This window comes from Artemia sp. Qi Xiang Cuo, chromosome 2 (genome assembly GCF_049724085.1).
Source record: "Artemia sp. Qi Xiang Cuo chromosome 2, ASM4972408v1, whole genome shotgun sequence".
Lineage (NCBI taxonomy): Eukaryota > Metazoa > Arthropoda > Branchiopoda > Anostraca > Artemiidae > Artemia > Artemia sp. Qi Xiang Cuo.
In genome coordinates, this window is record NC_142795.1 from 35,376,246 (window position 1) to 35,400,493 (window position 24,248).

The 24,248-nt window shown below is 34.8% G+C and overlaps 1 protein-coding gene across 1 annotated transcript in view; it reads right to left on the reverse strand.

Moving 5' to 3' along the window:
• LOC148955176 (vitellogenin-1-like) overlaps positions 1-24,248 on the reverse strand; it is a 346,909-nt gene that overhangs the window by 119,884 nt on the left and 202,777 nt on the right. The window contains exon 6 of the mRNA XM_089100639.1: positions 5,843-5,982. Within this exon, the coding sequence (XP_088956765.1) occupies positions 5,843-5,982 (140 nt within the window). The remainder of the gene's footprint in view (positions 1-5,842; positions 5,983-24,248) is intronic.

Sequence of the window (24,248 nt, forward strand, 5' to 3'; positions counted from 1 at the left end):
TTCTCAGTTTTTTTTTATTTTTTTTTTAGTGCTACTTTTTTTTAATTGTGTTAGAAGATTTTCATCAGATTTCTAATGGATATGTAATCTATTAACATTGATTTTTTTGTAGGTTGAATGCAAAATTGTGCTCTCAGTTTCGACAATCCAACTTTCTTGTGCATTTCTTCTTTTTTTTGCGCGCGATTTTTTTTGTGTTGCAGATCCATTTTTAAAGATTCTGCTCTAGGTATAATCTATATTTTTAATAAATATAAGCCCCTTTTCTTAGTTCATATCAGATTTGTTTTCATTCTTTTAGGTTCCATATATTTTAAGTGACTTTTTTAAGTTCACTGGGTCGAACTATAAGACTGGTTTTTGGAATGAGTTGTGCTTCATAACGGGATGCTTCACAAAAAGCTGTAGTAAAGTTTTTCTTAATCAGCCTTATGTGCTGGTGCACCCTCCAAAGGATATAGGCAGACCATATTGTCAATATGATCTTATTCCTATAAATAAAAATCTGATTCCATATCATCATGTGGTGAAAACTATTTTTTCAAAACAAATTTCAAAAAATTACCCTGATCAGAGACAAATTTATGCAAATGAATCTGTCCATGGTAAGAGAGGTGGAGCAGCTTCATGCATTCCATCCCTGGACCTGACTCTTTATGTTCTCCTTCCATTGGGATCCTTTATTTTGTCTGCTGAACTGTGTACCATCCACCTTGCCCTAGATCTTCTATAGATTGTTGTCTAGAGTCTGAAAGTATTCTCTCTTTAACTGACTCCCAATCTGCAATACATTTGCTCTCAAGTTTAAGCAGAATTGTTGATGATAAGGGCACACTTCTTGTGTGCAATTAAATAAAAAAAACAAGTTTTTTAAACTGAAAGTAAGGAGCGACATTAAAACTTAAAACGAACAGAAATTATTCCGTATATGAAAGGGGCTGTCCCCTCCTCAACGCCTCGCTCTTTACGCTAAAGTTTTTTATTGTTTTAAAAAATAAAGTTGTGAGACAGAGTCAAACTTTAGCGTAAAGAGCGAGGCGTTGAGGAGGGGACAGCCCCTTTCATCAGCTTTTGTTTTGGCTCGCCGTCATTGAATAAGTAAACAAAATTTGCATAAAAATTTTACTTTTCTTTTGCTAAATGGCTGTCTCTAAATTAGGTTCTGACGTAATTTACAAATTAACTTACGTAACGAACTTCTATATTCGTATATTTTTCTTCTGGCAAAAAATACAAAGTTGCAGATTTTTGCAGATATGAGCTTATGAGCCGTTTACCGTAAAGAGCGAGGTATTGACGATAGGATGAACCACCTAATATATCTAATAATTTCTGTTAGCATAATTTTTTCATGTTCTTCCTTACTTACAGTTGCAGAAACGTTTTTTTTTTTTAATTTAATTTCCGATCGTTTTTTAAATAATGCTGGGAAATTCGGTACCCTGTTCGTGAAATATTCCCTTACCCATGCAAAATTCTCTATGGAAAGATCATTCCATGTAAACCCCTCCCCCAGCCCCCCTCCGCCTACCAGAAAAAATCCTCCCGGAAAATATATGTGTACTTCGCAATAACCTATACTATATGTAAACAATAGGCCCTGCCCCTCCCCCAGCCAATCCCGTTTTATAGAGTTTCGGTTATGAAGGAGGCTGTCCCCTCCTCAACGCCTCGCTATTTACGCTAAATTTTTTTATTGTTTAAAAAAATAGAGTTGTGAGAAAGTCAAACTTTATCGTAAAGAGCGAGGCGTTGAGAAGGGGACAGCCCCTTTCATATACGGAATAATTTCTGTTCGTTTTAAGTTTTAACGTCGTTCCTTACTTTCAGTTAAAAAAACTTGTTTTTTTTATTTAATTTTTGAACGTTTTTGAATTAATGCAGGTTTTGATTTTGGCTCACTGTACATGAATAATTAAAACAAAATTTGCATATTATATTTGGTTAAATGGCTTTCTCGAAACTTGTTTAATTTTATTTACGAACGTTTTTATTAGTAATAAATATACGTAACTTAGAATTAACTTACGTAACGAACTTCTATATTCATAAATTTTTAACACGTATATTAGGGGGTTCGCCCCCTAGTCAATACCCTGCTCTTTAAACTATAGTTCGAATTTTTTTTTCCAGTTCTTTAAAAATGACCTCTTAATCACAATCAGTTGATCAGTTGAAAAACTTGTTTTTTTTTATTTAATTCCTGATCTTTCTCTTTAATAATGCTGGGAAATCCGGCGTCCCCTTCATAGCAATGTCCCTTCCCCCATGAAAACGTCCTTCATGGAAAGATCCTTCCATATAGCCCCCCACCCTCTCCTTCCCCCACCTACCATAAAAAATCTCCTCTGAAAAAGTCTGTATACTTCCCAATAACCAATACTATATGTTAAAATTGAGTAAAGTTCATAACTTTCAGCCCTCCCCCTGGGGACTTTGGGGGATCAAGTCATCCTAAACGACATTTTTATCAGATTTTCGACTATGCTGAACAAAATGGTTATCTCAAAATTTTGATTGGATAACTTTGGGAAAAAAATGAGCGTGGGAGGGGGCCTAGTTGCCCTCCAATTTTTTGGTAACTTAAAAAGGGCACTAGAAATTTTAATTTACCTTCAAATGAGCCCTCTCCGGATATTTTAGAACCACTGGGTCGATACGATCACCCCTGGGAAAAAAAAAAAAAAAAAAAAAAAAAAAAAAAAAAAAAATAAAAACCCATCCGTGATCTTTCTTCTGGCAAAAAATGGAAAAAGCCACATTTTTGTTGATAGGAGCTTGAAACCTCTACAGTAGGGTTCTCTGATACGCTGAATATGATGGTGTGATTTTCATTAAGGTTCTATAACTGTTAGGGGGTCTTTCCCCCTTTTTTCGAAAATCAGCCAAATTTTCTCAGGCGACTAAGTTTTGATGGGTATGACTAAACATGATGAAATTTACATATTTAAAATCAGCATAAAAATTTAATTCAACTGATCTATTTACTGACACCAAAATTTCGTTTTTTAGAGTTTCGTTTACTATTGAGCTGCGTCGCTCCTTACTTAAATCTCGTTACCGCGAACTGTTTGATCACACAAGAAGTGTGATTTTGTATCTTGACCAAGCCCCCTCCCCTCCTTTGTTATAGATTGAAATTTTGTTTAGTGTCGGGAAAATCTAAATATTGGTTATTACAAGGTCTAAGAATTTAGGGTACTTGTGCATAATATGATACCCACAAAAGAAGCCAAGTTTGGTTAATGCCAATAAAAAAAATAGGATGAATATATAATAGTTTAGAAACAAATTTGGGCTATTTATTAGCACGTTGGGGGGGGGGGGGTGGATGGGTGGTGGAACATAGCATATATTAAATACGTAACCTAACCAAGGTACCTTTCCCCCCCTAAACCCCAAAAAACAACAGTTTAAATATTGTAAACGCAATGGAAACCACGCTTTGCATTCCATTTCTCTATTGCAAATACCCGTTTGTCGGGTTTCGTGTCTGGTTTACTTGATATGGTTATAGCGGTGGGTACCAGATAGTGCACAAGTACCGAATTTAGCTACAGAAATAGGGAAGGCCTACCATAGAGGCAGGCAAAAGAAAAAAAGGTATTTGTTTGCGGTTTGAGGACTTCTTGTATTCGAGTTTTGTGTTTTATGTTTCAGCAATGGTAGCATAAAGGCTAGATCAAAATTATATATGGAAGCTTTATTACCGTAAATTCTGGACGGAAGATGACCTCATAATATGGCAATCCGAGAGCCATTTCTAAACGAGTTGACGGGTAAATAAAACTGCACACATGTCTTCAAAGATAATGTAATTTGGAATTAACGTTTATTTACTGTGTACACTAAAAAGAAAGTCCCAAATGCTGAAAACGAACGCATTTATACATATGTATGTTATTACTATATACTGGAAATAAATTTATACTTCTTAGATGTCCTTGTCATCGAAATTATCCTGTCTAGATAAAGCTAAAACCGTGGTAGGAGTTTCTTCAAAATTAACAAAAATTTCTTTTTATTTTGAAGGTCAGTCTGGGCCAAAAGATAAAAGGAAAGCTTCGTGTGTATGAATTTTCTAACCCCTTCATGCATAAAAAGATGCGCGATTTCGTAAGGAGTACTATTGCTTCTTTCACGAAAGAAGAAAATACAGACCAGGACTTAGTCAAGGCTCAAAAAGTAATTGTGGTGCTTACAAGTACCACAAATTACCAAAATCTGCAAGCCATTTCTTAACGGATCGAACACAGGAGCGTAATTTGCTATGGGACAGGAGCGGCAACTGGTTCCTCTACACCCAATTTCGCCCCTCCCAGACCTCAGTTTGCCCGCCCAGCTGAAATTTATTTTCTGCAAAAAATCTTGTCACTAAGATAAGCCTGCAAAATACAAGTATCCAGAGAAACAGGCAGTTTTCTTTAGTATATTTTTGTCTTTACGGTAATATATGGATCATTTCTCAGTTTTCACTGTCATTTTCATTTGATTTGGGAAAATTGGCTCCAACTTTGCCACCCCCCCCCACCAAGGATTTTGACAAAATTACGCCACTGATTGAGGGGCAAATAAAATTGATTGCATGACTTCTAAGCAAGACAGTATCTGTTTGGTTTTCTTTTTTTTTTGGGGGGGGGGGATCAAAAAAAACATAAAAATTTGTTTACATATATTATGGTTGAGTTTTTACGAGTCTGACAAAAATTCAAGAGGGGTTAAACCACCTCTTAATACGGCCTTGCTTCTGAGAAAATGTTAAAGTTTTTAACGAGTTGGGCAAACCCAATGAAAAATCAAGTCTCAAATTAGGTTTTTAATGAAAGTTTATTTTAGCTACTCAAGTATTTATTGTGTCAGCTAATTCCCTCTTCAGACGGTTCCCCCTCAGAAAAATTCTCCCCGCATATAAAATTTTCCTCAATCCAAATAACCTCATTTCTTAAAGATCACCTCTGACTCATTCTTTTTATTTTCCTCCGTCAAGGTACAAGGCCTTTTGCATAGAAACATTTGCTCCAATCTATTCATTTGAAAACTTCAACCAATTCTTACTCCCTTCTTATTAGTCAAACCACACATTCTTGATGAAAACTAGTCATCTGTAAGACTTTGTTAAATGTTAGATTCTTGCTAAAATGTTACAGATTCTTGCCACTAGATTAAGTAATTTCTATGCTTTTTAATTTTCTGGAAAAAAAAAAATTCAGAATCGGTAACCCGGAAATTATTCAGCGAAGTAACGACCCTTAACAGAGAGACATGAAAACACTGCCTTAATAAATGTACGTCATTCCTTTTAAAACCCATTAATTTTCGAAGCCATCTATTATCCAAGTTGAATTGTATGCTTTTTGTGCATCGACTCTGGTCACCCCTTGTCAGGGGTGACTTTCCTTTTCAAAGCGTTGCATGCAAAAGCTGAAGTTTAGCGTTAAGACCAGAGGCAGTTGAGGCCTGACTCCCTATGACATTAAAGGCAAATATAAATAATAAAAAAACATTTGTTTTGAATGAAAGTAAAGAGCGACGCTAAAACTGCTAATCAATATTTAAATTTAGGTTAAAGAGTGGTGGGTCGAGAGGGTGTCAATCCCCCTCATATGCAGGATAATTTCTGTTCATCTTGACTTTTAATTTTGCTCTTTACTTTAATCGGAAAAAATTGTTCTTTTTATCTAATCAAACTTGGATACAATATATAATGTCTGAATTTCTGGTCGAAAATTTCTTTTATTACCTGGGTATTCTTGAATCAAATGCTTGTATATTTTTTGGACATTATTCTTGTCTCAAATCTATTGTGTAGGTTAAACATAAACAAACAAAATCATCAAAATACCTGACAATATTTTCTATTGTAGTTCCTTGAGGCTGAAAAAGCTGAAAAGCAATGCTGCTTTTGACCTCTATGATGTCTAAGGTCCGGTAATCTGAATCTGCAAAACTGTAGATTACTTCGTTTGTTTCATAAATAGACTCCTAGAAAATATAATCGTTTAATGTCTGCTTTAACAGTTTTATTCCCAAGCCTATCAAAGACAACTAATTATTCCTCATCTGGAACAATCAGCAATTTGCTTTTCTCTTCCTCCCTCTTTTTCTCTATCTCTGTTCTGGTCTATCATTCAGTCTTTTTCACTCGTTTCTCCTACCATTTTGTGTACTTGATTAAAAAAAAGGTTTTCCAAATAAGGGTTTTTCAAAGAAAAGTAGAAAACCACTTTAAAAAGTGAAACGAGAAAAATAAATTTATATTATTTTAACTTAGAAAAAAAACAGAAATTATCGAATGAATAAAAGAAAGCCAAAGCGAGCAGAAATCAAAACGAATAATCAGGCCAAACTTAAAACGAACAGAAATTGAGACAAATATGGATAGGCCCACTACCTCTTTAAACCCTTGAAAGGCCATGGCATGATTTGCACTTTAATGAAAACTATTTGCAGGGTGTTTTAATTTGTCATAGAATCAACAACAATACAGCAATAGTATGAAATCATGAGGCCAACCATGGTTTACAAATAAGAGCCATTTGTGCTAATTCTTAATCGTTTTAAGTTTGACTACTACAAATACTAACAGCTCATTGCAGTACCAGGCGATATGAGGCCAACCTAGCTGCCACATTCCTCCCCCCGGTAAATATAATGATTCATTCTTTACCCCCTCCCAAGGAGTTTCAACTTCTTTAAATCCTTCCCTCCTTAACCCCTTCAAACCCAGTTCGGGAACAACCTTCTTTTCTTTTTGCCCTAGATATATGGTCGAAAAGAACGACCCTGGGCGATCTGTGTACATTACATGTACATTGTGAATACATGTATCATTTTATTAAACAGATCTTTTTATGTTCTAATTTTTCGTTACTTTTTAGTGTGAAAATAAATTCATGTCAAGGTCATTAAAATAATGTTTTATTTTGTTTTACTAACAATCAGACGTCACGATGCAACGAGAACATTTTCTTTAATTTTTGTTTTAATAGAGGCTCCGTTGGCCCTGTTTAATTGCCATGAAGTTATCAAGCCGACCAGCGATAAAAACTAAAATGGAATTTTTTGCACTTCGAAGTGATGCAACCAAATTTTCATTCCATAATTTATCTTCTTAATTAAGATTATCTCGGTCCTGTCTACTTGCAATTAAATAAAAAAAAAACAAGTTTTTTAAACTGAAAGTAAGGAGCGACATTAAAACTTAAAACGAACAGAAATTATTTTGTATATGAAAGGGGCTGTCCCCTCCTCGACGCCTCGCTCTTTACGCTAAAGTTTATTATTGTTTTAAAAAATACAGTTGTGAGAAAGTCAAACTATAGCGTAAAAAGCGAGGCGTTGAGGAGGGGACAGCCCCTTTCATATACAAAATAATTTCTGTTCGTTTTAAGTTTTAATGTCGCTCCTTTCTTTCAGTTTAAAAAACTTGTTATTTTTATTTAATTTCTGATCGTTTTTTAGTTAATGCAGCTTTTATTTTGGCTCGCCGTCATTGAATAAGTAAGCAAAATTTGCATAAAAATTTTACTTTTCTTTTGCTAAATGGCTGTCTCTAAATTTGGTTCTGACGTGATTTACAAATTAACTTACGTAACGAACCTCTATATTCGTATATTTTTCTTCTGGCAAAAAATACAAAGTTGCAGATTTTTGAAGATATGAGCTTGAAACCTATGTAATAGGGCTTTCTGATACGCTGAATCTGACGGTGTGATTTTCATATAAATGTTTTTACTTGTAGGGGATTTTTCCCCCCTCTTTAAAAAATCAGGTAAATTTTCTCAGGCTCGTAGCCTTCGATGAGTAATACTAAACTTAATAAAATTCATATATTTAGAATCAGCATTATAAGCCCATTGTTTTGATACATTTATTGACGTCAAAATTCCGTTTTTAAAATTTTCGATTACTATTGAGTCGTATCGCTTGTTTTTTTTATTGTTTTTTTTTATATTACGTATATGTTATTACGTATATAAGGAGGCTCTCCCATTAGTCAATTCCACGCTCTTTCAGTTAAAAGTTAAAAAAAATTTTAATTCACAAATCCCTGAATCAAAAAGGCCGTTTAATTAGAATAGATAGCTCTTTTGAAAGCACTGAGAAAACTGTAGCGCAAAGAGCGAGGTATTGACTAGGGGAAGAACTCCCTCATATACGTAACAATTTCTGTTCATTTTAAGTTCTAATGTTGCTCCTTACATTCAGTTGAAAAAACTCGTTTTTTTATTTAGATTCTGATCGTTTTTCAAATAATGCTAGGAAATATAGCGCCCCCTTCATAGAAATGTCCCTTAACCCAAACAAACATCCTCCACGGAGATATTATCCCAATTAACCCCCTCCTCCAGCCCCCCCACCAGAAAAAAAATTCTTCCTGAAAATGTCTGTATACTTCCCAATAACCAATACAATATGTAAGCAATGGGCAAAGTTCATAACTTGCAGCCCTTCCCCTGGGAACTGTGGGGGATTAAGTCATCGTAAAAGACATATTTATTAAATTTTCGACTATGCTGAACAAAATGGCTATCTCCAAATTTTAATCGGGTGAGTTTGAGAAAAATATAGGCGGGGGAGGGGGCGTAGGTGCCCTCCATTTTTTTGGTCACTTAAAAAGGGCACTAGAACTTTTAATTTCCGTCCTAATGAGCCCTCTTACGATATTCTAGGACCAATGCGTCAATACGATTACCCCTGGAAAAAAAACAAACAAATAACCACCCTTGATCTTTCTTCTGGGAAAAAATACAAAATTCCACAGTTTTGCTGATAGGAGCTTGAAACCTCTACAGCAGGATTCTCTGATACGCTGAATATGATGGTGTGAATTTCATCGGTTCGATAACTTTTGGGGTCTTTCCCCTTTTCGAATATCAGCCAAATTTTCTCAGGTGTGTAACTTTTGATGGGTAAGATTAAACTTGATGAAACTTATATATTTGAAATCAGAATTAAAATTTGATTCTTTTGATGTATCTATTGGTACCAAAATTCCGTGTTTTAGAGTTTCGGTTACCATTGAGCCGGGTCGCTCCTTACTTACAGTTCGTTACCCCGAACTGTTTGATGAAAATACCATGCTTATTGGAAGAAATTGATGTTTGGCCCATTTTGGGATATCACTAATCAATACAACCCAATTTGTTCAAACTATATTCTTCTCTTAGGTCAGTTCTGTCCTTTATATATGCCCAGTAATTTGCAAGCCGAGCAAAGAGAGCCTTATCAAACAGTTCGTGGTAACGAACTGTAAGTAAGGAGCGACCCGGCTCAATGGTAACCGAAACTCTAGAAAATGGTATTTTGATACAAATAGATACATCAAAAGAATCAGATTTTAATGCTGATTTCAAATATATAGGTTTTATCAAGTTTCATGCTACCCATCAAAAGTTAGGCGCCTGAGAAAATTTGGCAGATTTTAGAAAAAAGGGTGAAAGACCCCCTAAAAGTTATAGAACCTTAATGAAAATCCCGCCATCAAATTCAGCGTATCATAGAACTCTAGTGCTAAGGTTTCAAGGTCCCATGTAAAAAAATGTGGAATTTTGCATTTTTTGCCACAAGAAAGAACACAGTTGTGTGTTTATTTTTGTTTTTTTTTCTTTCTTCTTTTTCCCAGGGGTTTTCTTTTAGACCTAGTGGTGCTATAATATCGTGGAAGGGCTCATTGGAACGAAAATTAAAAGTTCTAGTGCCCTTTTTAAGTGACCCAAAAAATGGAGGGCAACTAGGTCCCCTCCCACGCTCATTTTTTCCCAAAGTCACCCGATCAAAATTTTGAGATAGCCATTTTGTTCAACATGGTCGAAAATATGATAACTATGTCTTTTAGGATGACTTAATCCCTCGAAGCCCCCAGGGGGATTATCCCTTTTTGCCAGAAGAAAGATCACGGGTGCGTATCCCCCAGGGGTGATCCCCCAGGGGTGATCGTATCGACCTAGTGGTCCTAGAATATCGTGGGAGGGCTCATTGGAATGGAAATTAAAAGTTCTAGTGCCCTTTTTAAGTGACCAAAAAAAATAGAGGGCAACTAGACCCCCTCCCACGCTCATTTTTTTCCCGAAGTCACTTGATCAAAATATTGAGATAGCTATTTTGTTCAGCATGTTCAAAAATATTGTAAGTATGTCTTTTAGGATTAATTAATCCTCCGAAGTTCCCGGGGGAGGGCTGAAAGTTATGAACTTTACCCAATGTTAACATGAAGTATTGGTTATTGGGAAGTATACAGACGTTTTCAGGGGAGATATTTCTGGTTGTGGGGGGGGAGGGGTGGGTCGAGTGCTATAGGGGAGGATTTTTTCATGAAGGACGTTTTCATGGGGGCAGGGACATTGCTATGAAGGGGACGCCGGATTTCCCAGCATTATTTAAAAAAGATCAGAAATTAAATATAAAAAAAACAAGTTTTTCAACTACAACAGCAGCAACATCAAAACTTTAAACGAACAGAAAATATTACATATATGATTGGGTTCACCCCCTAGTCAATAGCTCGCTCTTTAAGCCAAAGATTTTTTAGTACTTTCATAAGAGCTATTTATTCTAATTAACGGCCCTTTTGATTAAGCCGTCTTTTTTAAAGAATTGGAACAAAATTCAAAATTTTGCTTAAAGAGCAAGGCAATGTTGTTTTTTTTTTGTATGGATGTTTTATGTTTATGGATGTAAAGATTTTTATTGTTCACCATACAAGCGGGCTATCATCCTATGTTTTATTTAATGATGTTTTTTTTATGGAGAATTTAGGTTGTAATTATAATCAGCCTACCATGAAAATTTGTGCTGTCCACATACAATGATTTTGTATTAATCTTCATGTTTCTGTTAGAGTCATTGCTGTTTTCATACATCGATGGTTTTGCCTGGTATGGTTATATGGTTACGAAATTCTGTCTGTTAAGCAATATATTAGGCATGATTCTTCATTGTTCATTGTATTGGTGTTTTATTTGATGTTTTATTATATGGATATATGTTTTTTTTTATTTTAATAGTTTTTATTGATGTCTTTTCATTATACTCTATTGGTGATATGTTTTCTTTTCCAACGATACGATTTTATACATTCTAACCAACTTCCCATTGATTTTATGAAATTTGTGTTTGATGTAGGAATCGAACGTGAGACCCGTGATTTCCTAAGGTAAAAGAACGAGACATTACTCGGCTGAACCAACAAGCCATTGAACATATTATGATTTTAGAAATACATCCCTTGTATTGTTTCCGGGACATGGGCCAACTGATGTTAAGCGTCACAATATCGTAACAAGTTATTTGCAAATTCAATTTATCAATTGGATTTTTGGTATGTGTTAAAAGTGATCCGTTTCGGGGCGTTTTTATAGCATCATCGTGAGAATATGCAAACCTTGATGATTTGAGATGCATACTTGACAGACAATTTCTTCTGATGCTTGGGCCCCAAGCTCCCCCTCTCCCTCAACCCTATCCCTACACATCTCCCACCCTCATTCCGCCCCCTCCCAACCTTCACCCCCAACTGTTTTTTTTCACCTTTTTTTACATGCCTTAGAATGACATGAAACATACTTAAAACATAAGAAAATCACATTTAATATTTTCCATATTCAAAATGAGAATGATATAGATATGATAGTCGTGACTTTTACTAATATAAAAATAATGTTTGTGAGGACCATTCTATTTTGGACTGAATTTTTTGGACTTGGAAATTATTCAACTTTTTTTACATATCTTAAAATGACATGAAATATGCTTGCAGCTCTACCAATCATACTCTATGCTTACTCATAAACACGATGCGGTTTTCCCACTGGTACTCTATGGTGGGTTATCAAAAATACCTAGTTTATTGCATGTATTAAATCAGTATTTTTTTCGCAGTGGAAGGTTAAACACATAATTCATATCTTTACTAAATTGAAGATGAAGCATTTCAAGATAGTGCGTTCACATGATAGTGTTACGATAGCATTGAATGCTGACAAGGAGAAGTATTTGAACTATGAAACAAGCATAAGTGGTAGCAATATCGGAAACGTATGCATGCATTGTCATGACAGTGAGGAATAATTTTCTTTCGAGTACCAAAAAAATCATCTCTTATGATGGTGGGTATGCGAGATTGAGATCTCCGGAGATGATTGCACTCAAAGAAAATGCCATCATAAAAATAATACTTGTTGAAGAGGGGCGTCATCTTCCTAGTGCTTGTGGTAATATGTTACCCAGTGTTAAACCCTATCGTCAGCTTTCGGGTATTAGCATTCAACGGAAGGTCAAAAGAAGACAGGTGTAATCTTTCACTAATATCATAAACCATATCTTGTCAACAGGGCGGAACTGTGTAAAAAAATGTGATAATAGACAGCGAAATTGCAGGACAAATAAAAAGGGCATTGCTAGAAAATATCGCTAGGAAATATAAAGATGAATCAATGAAAAACAAAGTACCAGCAAAAGTTACTATCATTGATCAAACAGTCAATGAGCCAAATAATAGCAAAGATGAAATGTATATTGAACATGTGGATGACCCCCTAGTAAAAATGTGTTCACATGATAGTGTTATTGTAGCATTGAATAATGACAAGGAGAAGTATTTGAATTATGAAACAAGTACAACTGGTAGCACTATCGGAAACATATGAGTGCGTTGTAATGACAGTGAGAGTTTAGATTTCAATGGAGTACCCAAGAATTTCCATTATACACGTTCTGGATATGCGAAAGTATCATTTTCAGAGATGACTGCACTCAAAGAGAATGCCAACAAAAAAAATGATCGTAGATGATAGAGGACAACTCCTTGCTAGTGTTGCTGGTAACACATTACCTATTGATACATCCTATCGTTAGCTTTTGGGTATTAGCATTCAACGGAAGGTCAAAAGAAGAAAGGCCTACTCTTCTACTAATACCATAAACCTTATCTTGTCCACGTGACGGAGCTGTTACATGTGTAAAAATAATGTTGTAATAGACAGTGATAATGCTGGAAAAATGAAAAGGGCATTGGTAGAAAATATCACTAAGGAATATAAAGATGAATCAATGAAAGTGCCAGCAAAAGTTACTATCATCATTGATCAAACAGTCAATGAACCAAATAATACCAAAGACGAAACACATATTGAACCTGTCGTTGACACACCAGTAACAATTGTGTATGACTCAAAATGGATTAATGGTTATTCTACTGATTACGAACTATGAGAAGAGAATAGCTATAGTATCAAGAGAGAACATGATGAATTATTTTATGGAACAGATTCAAAATGTCCAAAGTTGTTCAATGATATTAATAATGTGTGATAATGTATTTTTTTACTAACATCCTACATGACATTATTTCATTACAAATATATTATGCATTACATTGTCATGTGTTCATTATTTTTAGAGTATGCTAGCATATCAAACGTTTAGAATGTTCATTAAAACATCGGAGATGTAAGAAAAGGAATTTGCATATATCATATGTTTAATAGATAGGTTAACATGAAGAAAATCTAAGTTTCAGAATGAATAAATTCTTTATCAACACCTTTTGTCGGATAGTTCAGGATAAAATTGATAAAATCTAAGTATCAGAGCGAATAGATTCTTTATCAACATCCTTTGCCTAATATGTCCGTTAACATTATCTAAACCTAAGTGTCAGAGTGATGCAATTCTGTATCAACATCTATTGTTAGATACGTGGGATAACATTGACATAATCTAAGTATCAGAGTGAATAAATGTTTTCTATCATAATCTTTGTCAGATAAAACGGATAAAATTGACTAAATATAAGTGTCAGATTGAATAAATTCTATATCAACATTCTTTGTCGGATATGTTGTATAACATTGTCAAAATCTATCTATTAGAGTGAAAAAATTCTTTATTAACTTCATTTTTGTGATAAATCAGATAACATTCACAAAATGTAAGTATCAGAATGAATAAATTCTTTTTCATCGTCTTTTGTCAGATATGGCTATTACACCAGGTAACATTCACAAAATATAAGTATCAGAGTCAATAAATTCTCTACCAACATCCTTTGCCGGATATGTAGGTTAACATTATCAAGACCTAAGTATCAGAGTGATGAAATTCTGTATCAACATCTATTGTCAGATACATGGGATAACATTGATAAAATCTAACTCTCAGAGTGAATAATTTTTTTCTATCAACATCTTTGTCAGATACATTGGATAAAATTGACTAAATCTAAGTATCAAGTAAGGAGCAACATTAACTTAAACGACCCTTATGTTTCAGGAGTCGTTCTTAAGGAATTGGGACAGAATTCGAACTTTAGCGTAAAGCGCTAGGTGTTGAGGAGGGGACAGCTCCCTTCATATACGTAATAATTTCTGTTCGTTTTAAGTTTAAAATGAACCCTCTTAAAATATTCTAGGACCACTGTGTCAATTCTATTGTCCTTCGGAAATAAAGCAAAAAAAAAGAAAAACAAATAAACATGCATCCGTGATCCTTCTTCTGGCAAAAAATACAATGTTTCGAATGAGCCCTGTTACGATATTCTAGGACCCCTGGGTCGATTTTATAATGACCCTTGTGTTTCAGGAGTCGTTCTTAAATAATTGGTAAAGAATTCGAACTTTAGCGTAAAGAGCTAGGTGCTGAGGAGGGGAAAATATATATAGATTAATGCACACAATTGAAATATCAAATAAAAAATTCCACATTTTTGCACAGAAATAACAAAACCACGGGTAAGGTTAGGTTAGCTTACGTTCGCGCACGTAAGCTTTTTTTTATTTAATTCAAAAAAGGGCAGACCCGAATACGGGGCGCAACTTTTTACGCCACTCACAGCAATAGAAACGAAACAATTTTTTTTCAACTGAAAGTGATGAGTGACATTAACTTAAACGACCCTTGTGTTTCAGGAGTCTTTCTTAAGGAATTGAGACAGAATTTGAACTTTAGCTTAAAGAGCTAGGTGCTGAGGAGGAGACAGTCCCCTTCATATACGTAATAATTTCTGTTCGTTTTAAGTTTTGAATGAATCCTCTAACAATATTCTAGGAACACTGGGTCAATTATATCACCCATGGGAAAAAAAGCAAAACATTTTTTTTCAACTGAGAGTAAGGAGTGACATTAACTTAAACAACCCTTGTGTTTCAGGAGTCGTTCTTAATGAATTGGGACAGAATTCGAACTTTAGCGTAAAGAGCGAGGTGTTGAGGAGGGGACAATCCCCTTCATATAAGTAATAATTTCTGTTTGTTTTAAGATTCAAATGAACCCTCTTACAATATTCTAGGACCACTGGGTTCTAGAATACCAAAACCATAGGATAGGTTAGGATAGCTTACGTGCGCGCACGTAAACTAACCTAACCTAACCTATGGTTTTGGTATTACCATACAAAAATGTGGAATTTTGAATTTGATGTTTCAATTGTGTGCTGTCATCTATATCTATTGTCCCCTTCTCAACACCTAGCTCTTTACACTAAAGTTCAGATTCTGTCCAAATTCATTAAGAACCACTCCTGAAATACAAGGTTCGTTATAGGATCGAACCAGTAGTCCTAGAATATCGTAAGAGGGCTCATTCGAAACATTGTATTTTTTTGCAAGAAGAAAGATCACAGATGTATGTTTACTTGTTTTCTTTTTGTTTGCTTTTTTTCCCAAAGGCGATAGAATTGACCCAGTGGTCCAAGAACATTGTAAGAGGGTTCATTCAAAATTTAAAACGAACAGAAATGTTTACGTATATGAAGGGGACTGTCCCCTCCTCAACACCTAGCTCTTTACGCTAAAGATCAAAATCTGTCCCAATTCCTTAAGAACGACTCCTGAAACGCAAGGGTCGTTTAAGTTAATGTAGCTCCTTACTTTCAGTTGTAAAAAATTGTTTCGTTTTAATTGCTGTCTTTTTTTGTTTTTTTTTCCTATGGGCAATAGAATTGACCCAGTGGTCCTAGGATATTGTAAGAGGGTTCATTCGAAACTTAAATAGCGACGAAGACCACACTGCCTTTCCATCGTAAATAATAAGTAGAACAACATGGAAATTTTTATACAAGACAGTGGAACGTCTTGTATAAAAATTTCCCTGTTGTTCTACTTCTCATTCGAAACTTAAAACGACCAGAAATTATTACGTATATGAAGGGGACTGTCCCCTCCTCAACACCTAGCTCTTTACGCTAAAGTTCGAATTCTGTCCCAATTTCTTAAGAACGACTCCTGAAACACAAGGGTTGTTTAAGTTAATGTCGCTCCTTACTTTCAGTTGAACAAAAATTGTTTTTTTTTCATTGCTGTGAGTGGTGTAAAAAGTTGCGGCCCGTATTCTGGTCTGCCCTTTTTGAATTAAATAAAAAAAGTTTTTGTGCGTGCACGTAAGCTAACCTAACCTATGGTTTTGGTATTTCCATGCAAAAACGTGGAATTTTATATTTGATGTTTCAATTGTGTGCTGTGATCTACATCTATTTTCCCCTCCTCAACACCTAGCTCTTTACGCTAAAGTTCGAATTCTGTCCCAATTCTTTAAGAACGATTCCTGAAACACAAGGGTCGTTGTAGAACCGACCCAGTGTTCCTAGAATATCGTAAGAGGGTTCATTCGAAACATTGTATTTTTTGCCAGAAGAAGGATTACGGATGCATGTTTATTTGTTTTTCTTTTTTTTGCTTTTTTTCCCAAGGACGATAGAATTGACCCAGTGGTCCTAGAATATTGTAAAAAGGTTCATTCGAAACTTAAAACAAACAGAAATTATTATGTATATGAAGGGGACTTTCCCCTCCTCAACACCCAGCTCTTTACGCTAAAGTTCGAATTCTGTCCCAATTCCTTAAGAACGACTCCTGAAACACAAGGGTCGTTTAAGTTAATGTTGCTCCTTACTTGATACTTAGATTTAGTAAATTTTATCCAAAATATCTGACAAAGATATTGAAAGATTTTATCAATGTTATCCCATGTGTCTGACAATATATGTTGATTCAGAATTGCATTACTCTGACACTTTGGTTTTGATACTATTAACCTACATATCCGGCAAAGGATGTTGATAGAGAATTTATTCACTTTGATGCTTAGATATTGTGAATGTTACCTGATGTAATAGACATATCCGACAAAAGAAGATGAAAAAAGAATTTATTCACTCTGATACTTACATTTTGTGAATGTTATCTGATGTATCAGACAAATGAAGTTGATAAAGAATTTATTCACTCTAATAGATAGATTTTGACAATTCTATACAACATATCCGACAAAGGATGGTGATATAGAATTTATTCAATCTGATACTTAGATTTAGTCAATTTTATCCGTTGTATCTTACAAAGATTATGATAGAAAACAGTTATTCACTCTGACACTTATATTTTGTCAATATTATCCCACGCATCTAACAGTAGTTGTTGATACAGAATTTCATCACTCTGACACTTAGGTTTTGATAATGTTAATGGACATATTCGGCAAAGGATGTTGATAAAGAATCTATTCGCTCTGATATTTAGATTTTATCAAGTTTATCCTGACCTATCCGACAAAAGGAGTTGATAAAGAATTTGTTCATTCTGATACTTAGATTTTCTTCATTTTAACCTATATATCCAACATATGATGTAAGCAAATTCCTTTTCTTACATCTCCAATGTTTTAATAGACATTCTAAATGTTGGATATGCTAGCATTCTCTAAAAATAATAAACACATGACAATGTAATGCATAATATATTTTTAATGAAATAATGTCATGTAGGATATTAGTAAAAAATATATTATCATACATTATTAATATCATTGAACAACTTTGGACATTTTGAATCTGTTCCATAAAATAATTCATCATGTTCTCTCTTGATACTATAGTTACTCTCTTCTCATAGTCCTTCTCATACTCTCTTCCTTCTCATACTCTCTTCTCATAGTAATCAGTAGAATAATTATTAATCCATTTTGAGTCATACACAATTTTTAGTGGTGTGTCACCGACAGGTTCAATATGCGCTTCGTCTTTGGTATTATTTGGTTCATTGACTGTTTGATCATTGATAATAGTAACGTTTGCTGGCACTTTGTTTTTCATTGAATCATCTTTATATTCCTTAGTGATATTTTCTACCAATGCCCTTTTTATTTTTCCGGCTATCTCACTGTCTATTACAACATTATTTTTACATATGTAACAGTTCCGGCCCGGAGACAAGAAATGGTTTATGATATCAGTAGAAGAGTAGGTCTTACTTTTTTTACTTTCCGTTGAATGCTTTTACCTGAAAGCTGACGATAGGATGTATCAGTAGATAATTTGTTACCAGAAACACTAGCAAGGAGTTGTCCTCTATCATTGACGATTATTTTTATGTTGGCATTCTCTTTGAGAGAAATCATCTCTAGAAATGATACTTTTGTACATCCAGAATGTGTATAATGGAAATTCTTGGGTACTTCAAAGAAATCTAAACTCTCACTTTCATGACAACGCACGCATATGTTTCCGATAGAGCTACCAGTTGTATTTATTTCATTGTTCAAATACTTTTCCTTGTCAGCATTCAATGCTACAATAGCACTATCATTTGAACAAATTTTTACTTGGGGTCATCCACATGTTCAATATGCATTTAATCTTTGCTATTATTTGGTCCATCGACTGTTTGATCAATGGTAGTAACGTTTGTCAGCATTCAATGCTACAATAACACTATCATGTGAACACACTTTCTTAAAATCCTTCATCTTCACTTTTTTAAAGATATGAATTATGTGTTTATCCTTACAATGCGTAAAAATACTGATTTAATACATACAATAAACTAGGTAGTTTCGATAACCCATAAAGTACCAATGGGAAAGCCGCATCGTGTCTATGAGTAAGCAAAGAGTACGATTGGTAGAGCCGCAAGCATATTTCATGTCATTTCAAGATGCGTAAAAAAAGTTGAATAATTTCCAAGTCCAAAATATTCAGTCAAAAAAAATGTTCACCACAAACATTATTTTTCTATTAGTAAAAGTAACGACTTTCATATCTATATCATTCTCATTTAGAATTTGGAAAACATTACATGTGATTTTGTATGTTTTAAGTAGGTTTCATGTCATTCTAAGACATGTAAAAAAAGTTCAAAAAAGGTGTGGGGGGGTTGGAGGTTGGGGGGGTTGGAATGAGGGTGGGAGGGGATGTAGGAATAGGGTTGAGGGAGAGGGGGAGGACTTGGGGCCCAAGCATCAGAAGAAATTGTCTGTCAAGCATGCATCTCCAATCATCGTGGTATGTATATTCTCACGATGATGCAAGAAAAATCCCCCGAAACAGATCACTTTTAACACCTACCAAAAATCCAATGGATAAATCAAATGTGCAAATAACTTGTTAAGACATTGTGACGCTTAACATCAGTTGGCCAATGTCCCGGAAACAATACAATGGATGTATTTCTCAAATCATAATATGTTCAATGGCTTGTTTGTTCAGTCGTGTAACGTCTCGTTCTCTTACCTTAGGAAATCACAGGTCACACGTTCGATTCCTACATCAAACACAAATTTTATAAAATCAATAGGATGTTGCTTAGAATGTATAAAATCGTATCGTTGGAAAGAAAACATCATAAATAGATTACAATAAAAAGACATCAATAAAAAACTATTAAAATAAAAATCCATATATTCATACAACAAAACATCAAATAAAACACTAATACAATGAACAATGAAGAATCATGCCTAACATATTGCTTAAAAGACAGAATTTCGTAACCATCAACTTCATATAACCATCGGTGTATGAAAACAGCCATCACTCTAACAGAAACATTAAATTTAATACAAAATCATTGTACTATGAACAGCACGAATTTTCATGGTAGGCTGATTTTAATTACAACATAAGTTCTCCATACAAAAACATCATTAAATAAAACATGGAATGATAGCCCGCTTGTATGGTGAACAATAAAAATCCTAACATCCATAAACATAAAACATCCATACAAAAAAACATCATTAAATAAAATATGGAATGGTAGCCCGCTTGTATTGTGAACAATAAAAATTTTTTAATCCATATACATAAAACATCCATACAAAAAAAACAGCATTAAATAAAACATGGAATGATATCCTGCTTGTATGGCGAACAATAAAAATCCTTACATCCATAAACATAAAACATCCATACAAAAAAATCATTAAATAAAACATGGAATGTAAGTCCGATTGTATGTTGAACAATAAAAATCCTTACATCTATAAACATAAAACCTCCATACGAAAAACACATCAGCTATAACATGGAATGATAGCCCGCTTGTATGGTGAACAATAAAAATCCTTACATGCATAAACATAAAGCATCCATACAAAAAGATATCATTAAATAAAACATGGAATGGTAGCCCGCTTGTATGGTGAACCCAAAAAATCCCTAAATCCATAAAAATAAAACATCCATACAAAAAAACATCATTAAATAAAACATGGAATAGTAGCACGCTTGTATGGTGGGAGTACTGTCCGCTTCCTTAGATTGACAAAATAAGGGAGTACTGTCCGCTCGGAGATATTAATATATACAAAAAGGATAGGGCCCCACTCTCTTAGATTGATATATGTGCAAAAAGGATAGGCCCCCGCTTCCTTTAATTGATATATGTGCAAAAAGGATAGGGCCCCGCTCTCTTTAATTGATATAACACTACTGGGGTGGCTAGGGCCCGTTTTGCGGATGAAGGATTACAGATTGCCGAAGATTGTTCTTTTTGGCCAACCGTCTAGGGCTAAAACGGAAAGCAGGTCATCCCCGTCTGACGTGGGAGGACGTCATAAAGAAAGATTTAAAGGAAATTGGAACTTCGTGGGCGGGTTTAAAGAGGGAGGCTTTGAATAGATTGGAAAGGAGGAGGAGCGTGCGTAGCTGTGTTGGCATCAGGCAGCTTGGTGCTGCGGTGAGTTTTTGTTAGTAGTAGTAGTAGTAGGAAAGAAATTTACTGGCGAGGCTCTAGATACCCCACCTCACCTCTATAACTTTAGGAATATGAAGTCATAATTTATGCTACATAGAAACAGATTGTTGTAATAGGATGGGTACTAAGGCCCTCCCTACCTAGCACTAGCAATAAAGGCGACCTAAAATATTCCAGGAATCAAGACGCATTTTATATTAATTTCTCCCCCTCCCCTTTTCTACAGAACTTATTCAATACCTATATGTAGACACAGTGAAAGATTGGATATGTGGGGCTTAAAAGGCACCCTTTGAGGCGACCTGGTCTCCTCCCTCCGTCCAAAAAATGAACAATCAGCCTCCTTCTTAACAGCTAATGCACACTTCCGCATCACATTGTATAATTTTATGAAATATGAAGCAAATGAGTTTAGTTAAATGAAGCTCTAATTAAACGAAGGGAACTTTTTTTCTGCACCGAGAAAGGAGATATCACTGCGCAGCACTCTTATTCAGGCTTAGTCAAAATGAAGGTAGACAAGACATTAATTCCACCCTCTCCTCTCATATCCCTTTCTATATTTGACAATTAGGGTATTGAAATGCACTCTTGTAGGCAACTACCCCCCACCTTCAAAATGACCAACCGCCCTTCCTATATCTGATAGCTGATACGCAATTATACATTACTAAAATTAATTTAAGAGCTATATGACTTTTCAGGAATCAATGTTCCACCGTTCGGTATTAGTTCCTCTCCAATTGGGAAGCTTAATATGTAGTTTTTTTTGTTTTTTTTTTAAATCGATTGGCTACCTGGGATTTCAACTTGTTCCTTTTTGGGGCAAAATCACAGCTACGTGCAAAGAATTGGCAGAAAACACCATTTTTCCGTAGCATGATCTTTTTGGTCAATTAAGAGGAGCATTTTGTTGAATACGATCACCCATGGAAAAAGAAAACAACAAACAAAAGACATCCATCCTTAATCTTTCTTGTAGCAAAAAATTAAAATTTCACTTTTTTGTAGATAGGAGTAGAATGGCCCCTATTGACACGAGCGGGAGTCCATATATGGGCATAGCCTCCCACGCGAACCACGTGGTTTATGGTTTTCTCACTGAGAATGAAAAAACAGGAATTTTCTCACTTTGAAAAACAGGAACTTTGTCACATTTATGTCACATTTATGTCTGTTTTCATGGATGGTTATGTGTGTTGATCGATTTATTTGATGTTTTTATGGATTTTGTCAGTGAGAATTTGAAAAACATGAACTTTGTCCCGTTCATGGATTATTGAGTCTAATGGGGGCAGGTCAATGACACTTCCTTCTTGTTGTTGCTCGAGGCGAATGTTATGATCCAGAAACAGCATTTGTTGTTGTTGTTGTTTTGGGCGAATGTTATGAGTTTCCCGGAAACAGTTAGATCACGTGTTTCCTTCTCAGCCAATCAGAGGGCTTTGTTTACATAGTAGCGGCGGAGGGAATATAAGGAAAGGATTTTTGCTATATTTTTATTAGTCTGTGAATAGAATTCAAAGGAGTGAGCAGAACAGTTTTGACTTTACTCATTTGGATATATATTTGTGTTGATGTCGATGAGTGGAATGTTTACCCTATTATAAGTTGATAGTGAAGTTGATGATAATAGTACAAGAGCACCAAACATTGCGGTGGGAATTACGAAAGGATCACGGCTTTGTCTGGAATGGGATGCAGTATATGCAAGATATTTGATATCCTTGAGCAAATTTAAAATGGAGGATCAATTATGTTTCACCGCTAAAGTTGATATAGCACATGTGAATAGACTTCTATGTGCTTTAAGTGCATTTGTGAAACATATCGAAGACAATAAACTCTATCGCTACTTGTACATGCATAGTATTATTGGTGTTGTTGTAATTGTTCAATAAAACTGTTTCGAACTCGAAAATGTTCCCTTTCTTTTCTGGTCAGTCTAGAGTCAGCCGTCGGAGTTAAATTATTGAAAAATGAATAAATTTGAGAAAGAGAAAATTAGATCAAATCTAGTGTTTATGGAAAAACATTTGATTTTGGATGATGATTTTCTCAAGTTATCTCTTCAACACAGGATATTCTCTTGTCAGGGAACACTTGACAATATAATGAGGAGTGATTCTCCCCCATTGGACTATTTTATGAAACTTTTAAAATGTGATTCAAATGCTTATACTCAATTTATTGATATATTAATTGGAACAAAGCAGAATCATATTGTGGATATACTTTTGAAAATATTGCCAATGGATTACATGTAGATGGCTCCCCCGTCATTCGAAAGTGGTAACGTTACAGAGCTACTCCTCTCCCCCCCATTTCCCTCCACCTTGAATTTATGGAGCGAAGAGGATCAGTTTCGTTTTAGCTGTGAGTGAGTTGACATCGGAAACCGAAAAATGTTCTATATATGTCCATTGTGCATGTACACTATTGGCAGTTGCACTCAATGTGAGAATTGTACAATTATTGATGACTATAGCGAAAAGTGCAGATTATGTAATCAATGCAAATTACATAGAGCCTATGCAGTACATATTAAAGGTTGTAATTCATGTCTTGAAGAGGTTTGTGACTCTCATCCTAGAGGGCACCTGTGCTCCAATTGTCACTTTGATAAATGTGATTAGTGGGAGAATACTTAACCCGCTATGATTGGAATGAATCCCAAACGTGATTTTAGTTTATTTCTACGAGATTGGTATCGTCGTGGATTTAAATTAATATGGGAAGAGGAAACTGGTCTAAGATTAAACTTTTGGGGTAAAAATACAATTTTGTTTATAAGTAATCGTTTTGATTACACCACCAATAATGACTATAAACCAAGCGATTTTTATTTAGCAGTTACCGAATGTGATTCACCATTTGAAAACACTGTATGTGATATTGCTTCAAATAGACAGATTGAAACTCGTGAATTTCATAATATGAATGCAAATAGTATCATTGACTATACAAAAAGATATGACAAGAGAGAAGTTACATTGTACTGTAGAAAGTGTACTGACTTTGCAGTCAATCAAGATCAATATACAGTGAATCCAAATGATTTACCAGCATTAGTGGTTCACGATAGTTGCCTATACATCGAAGATGAAGAAATCTAAAGTGAAGATTGAAAGACATTGTTGTATATATATATGCATTTTATTAATAAACAAATTCACAAACATTTTTTAAGCACTTTACTCTTAGGGCACTGAAATCAATACTGTATAGGTCTGAGAGGATATTTTCCACTAGAAAGTCGTTCAGACGGGGATTGTCAACGTA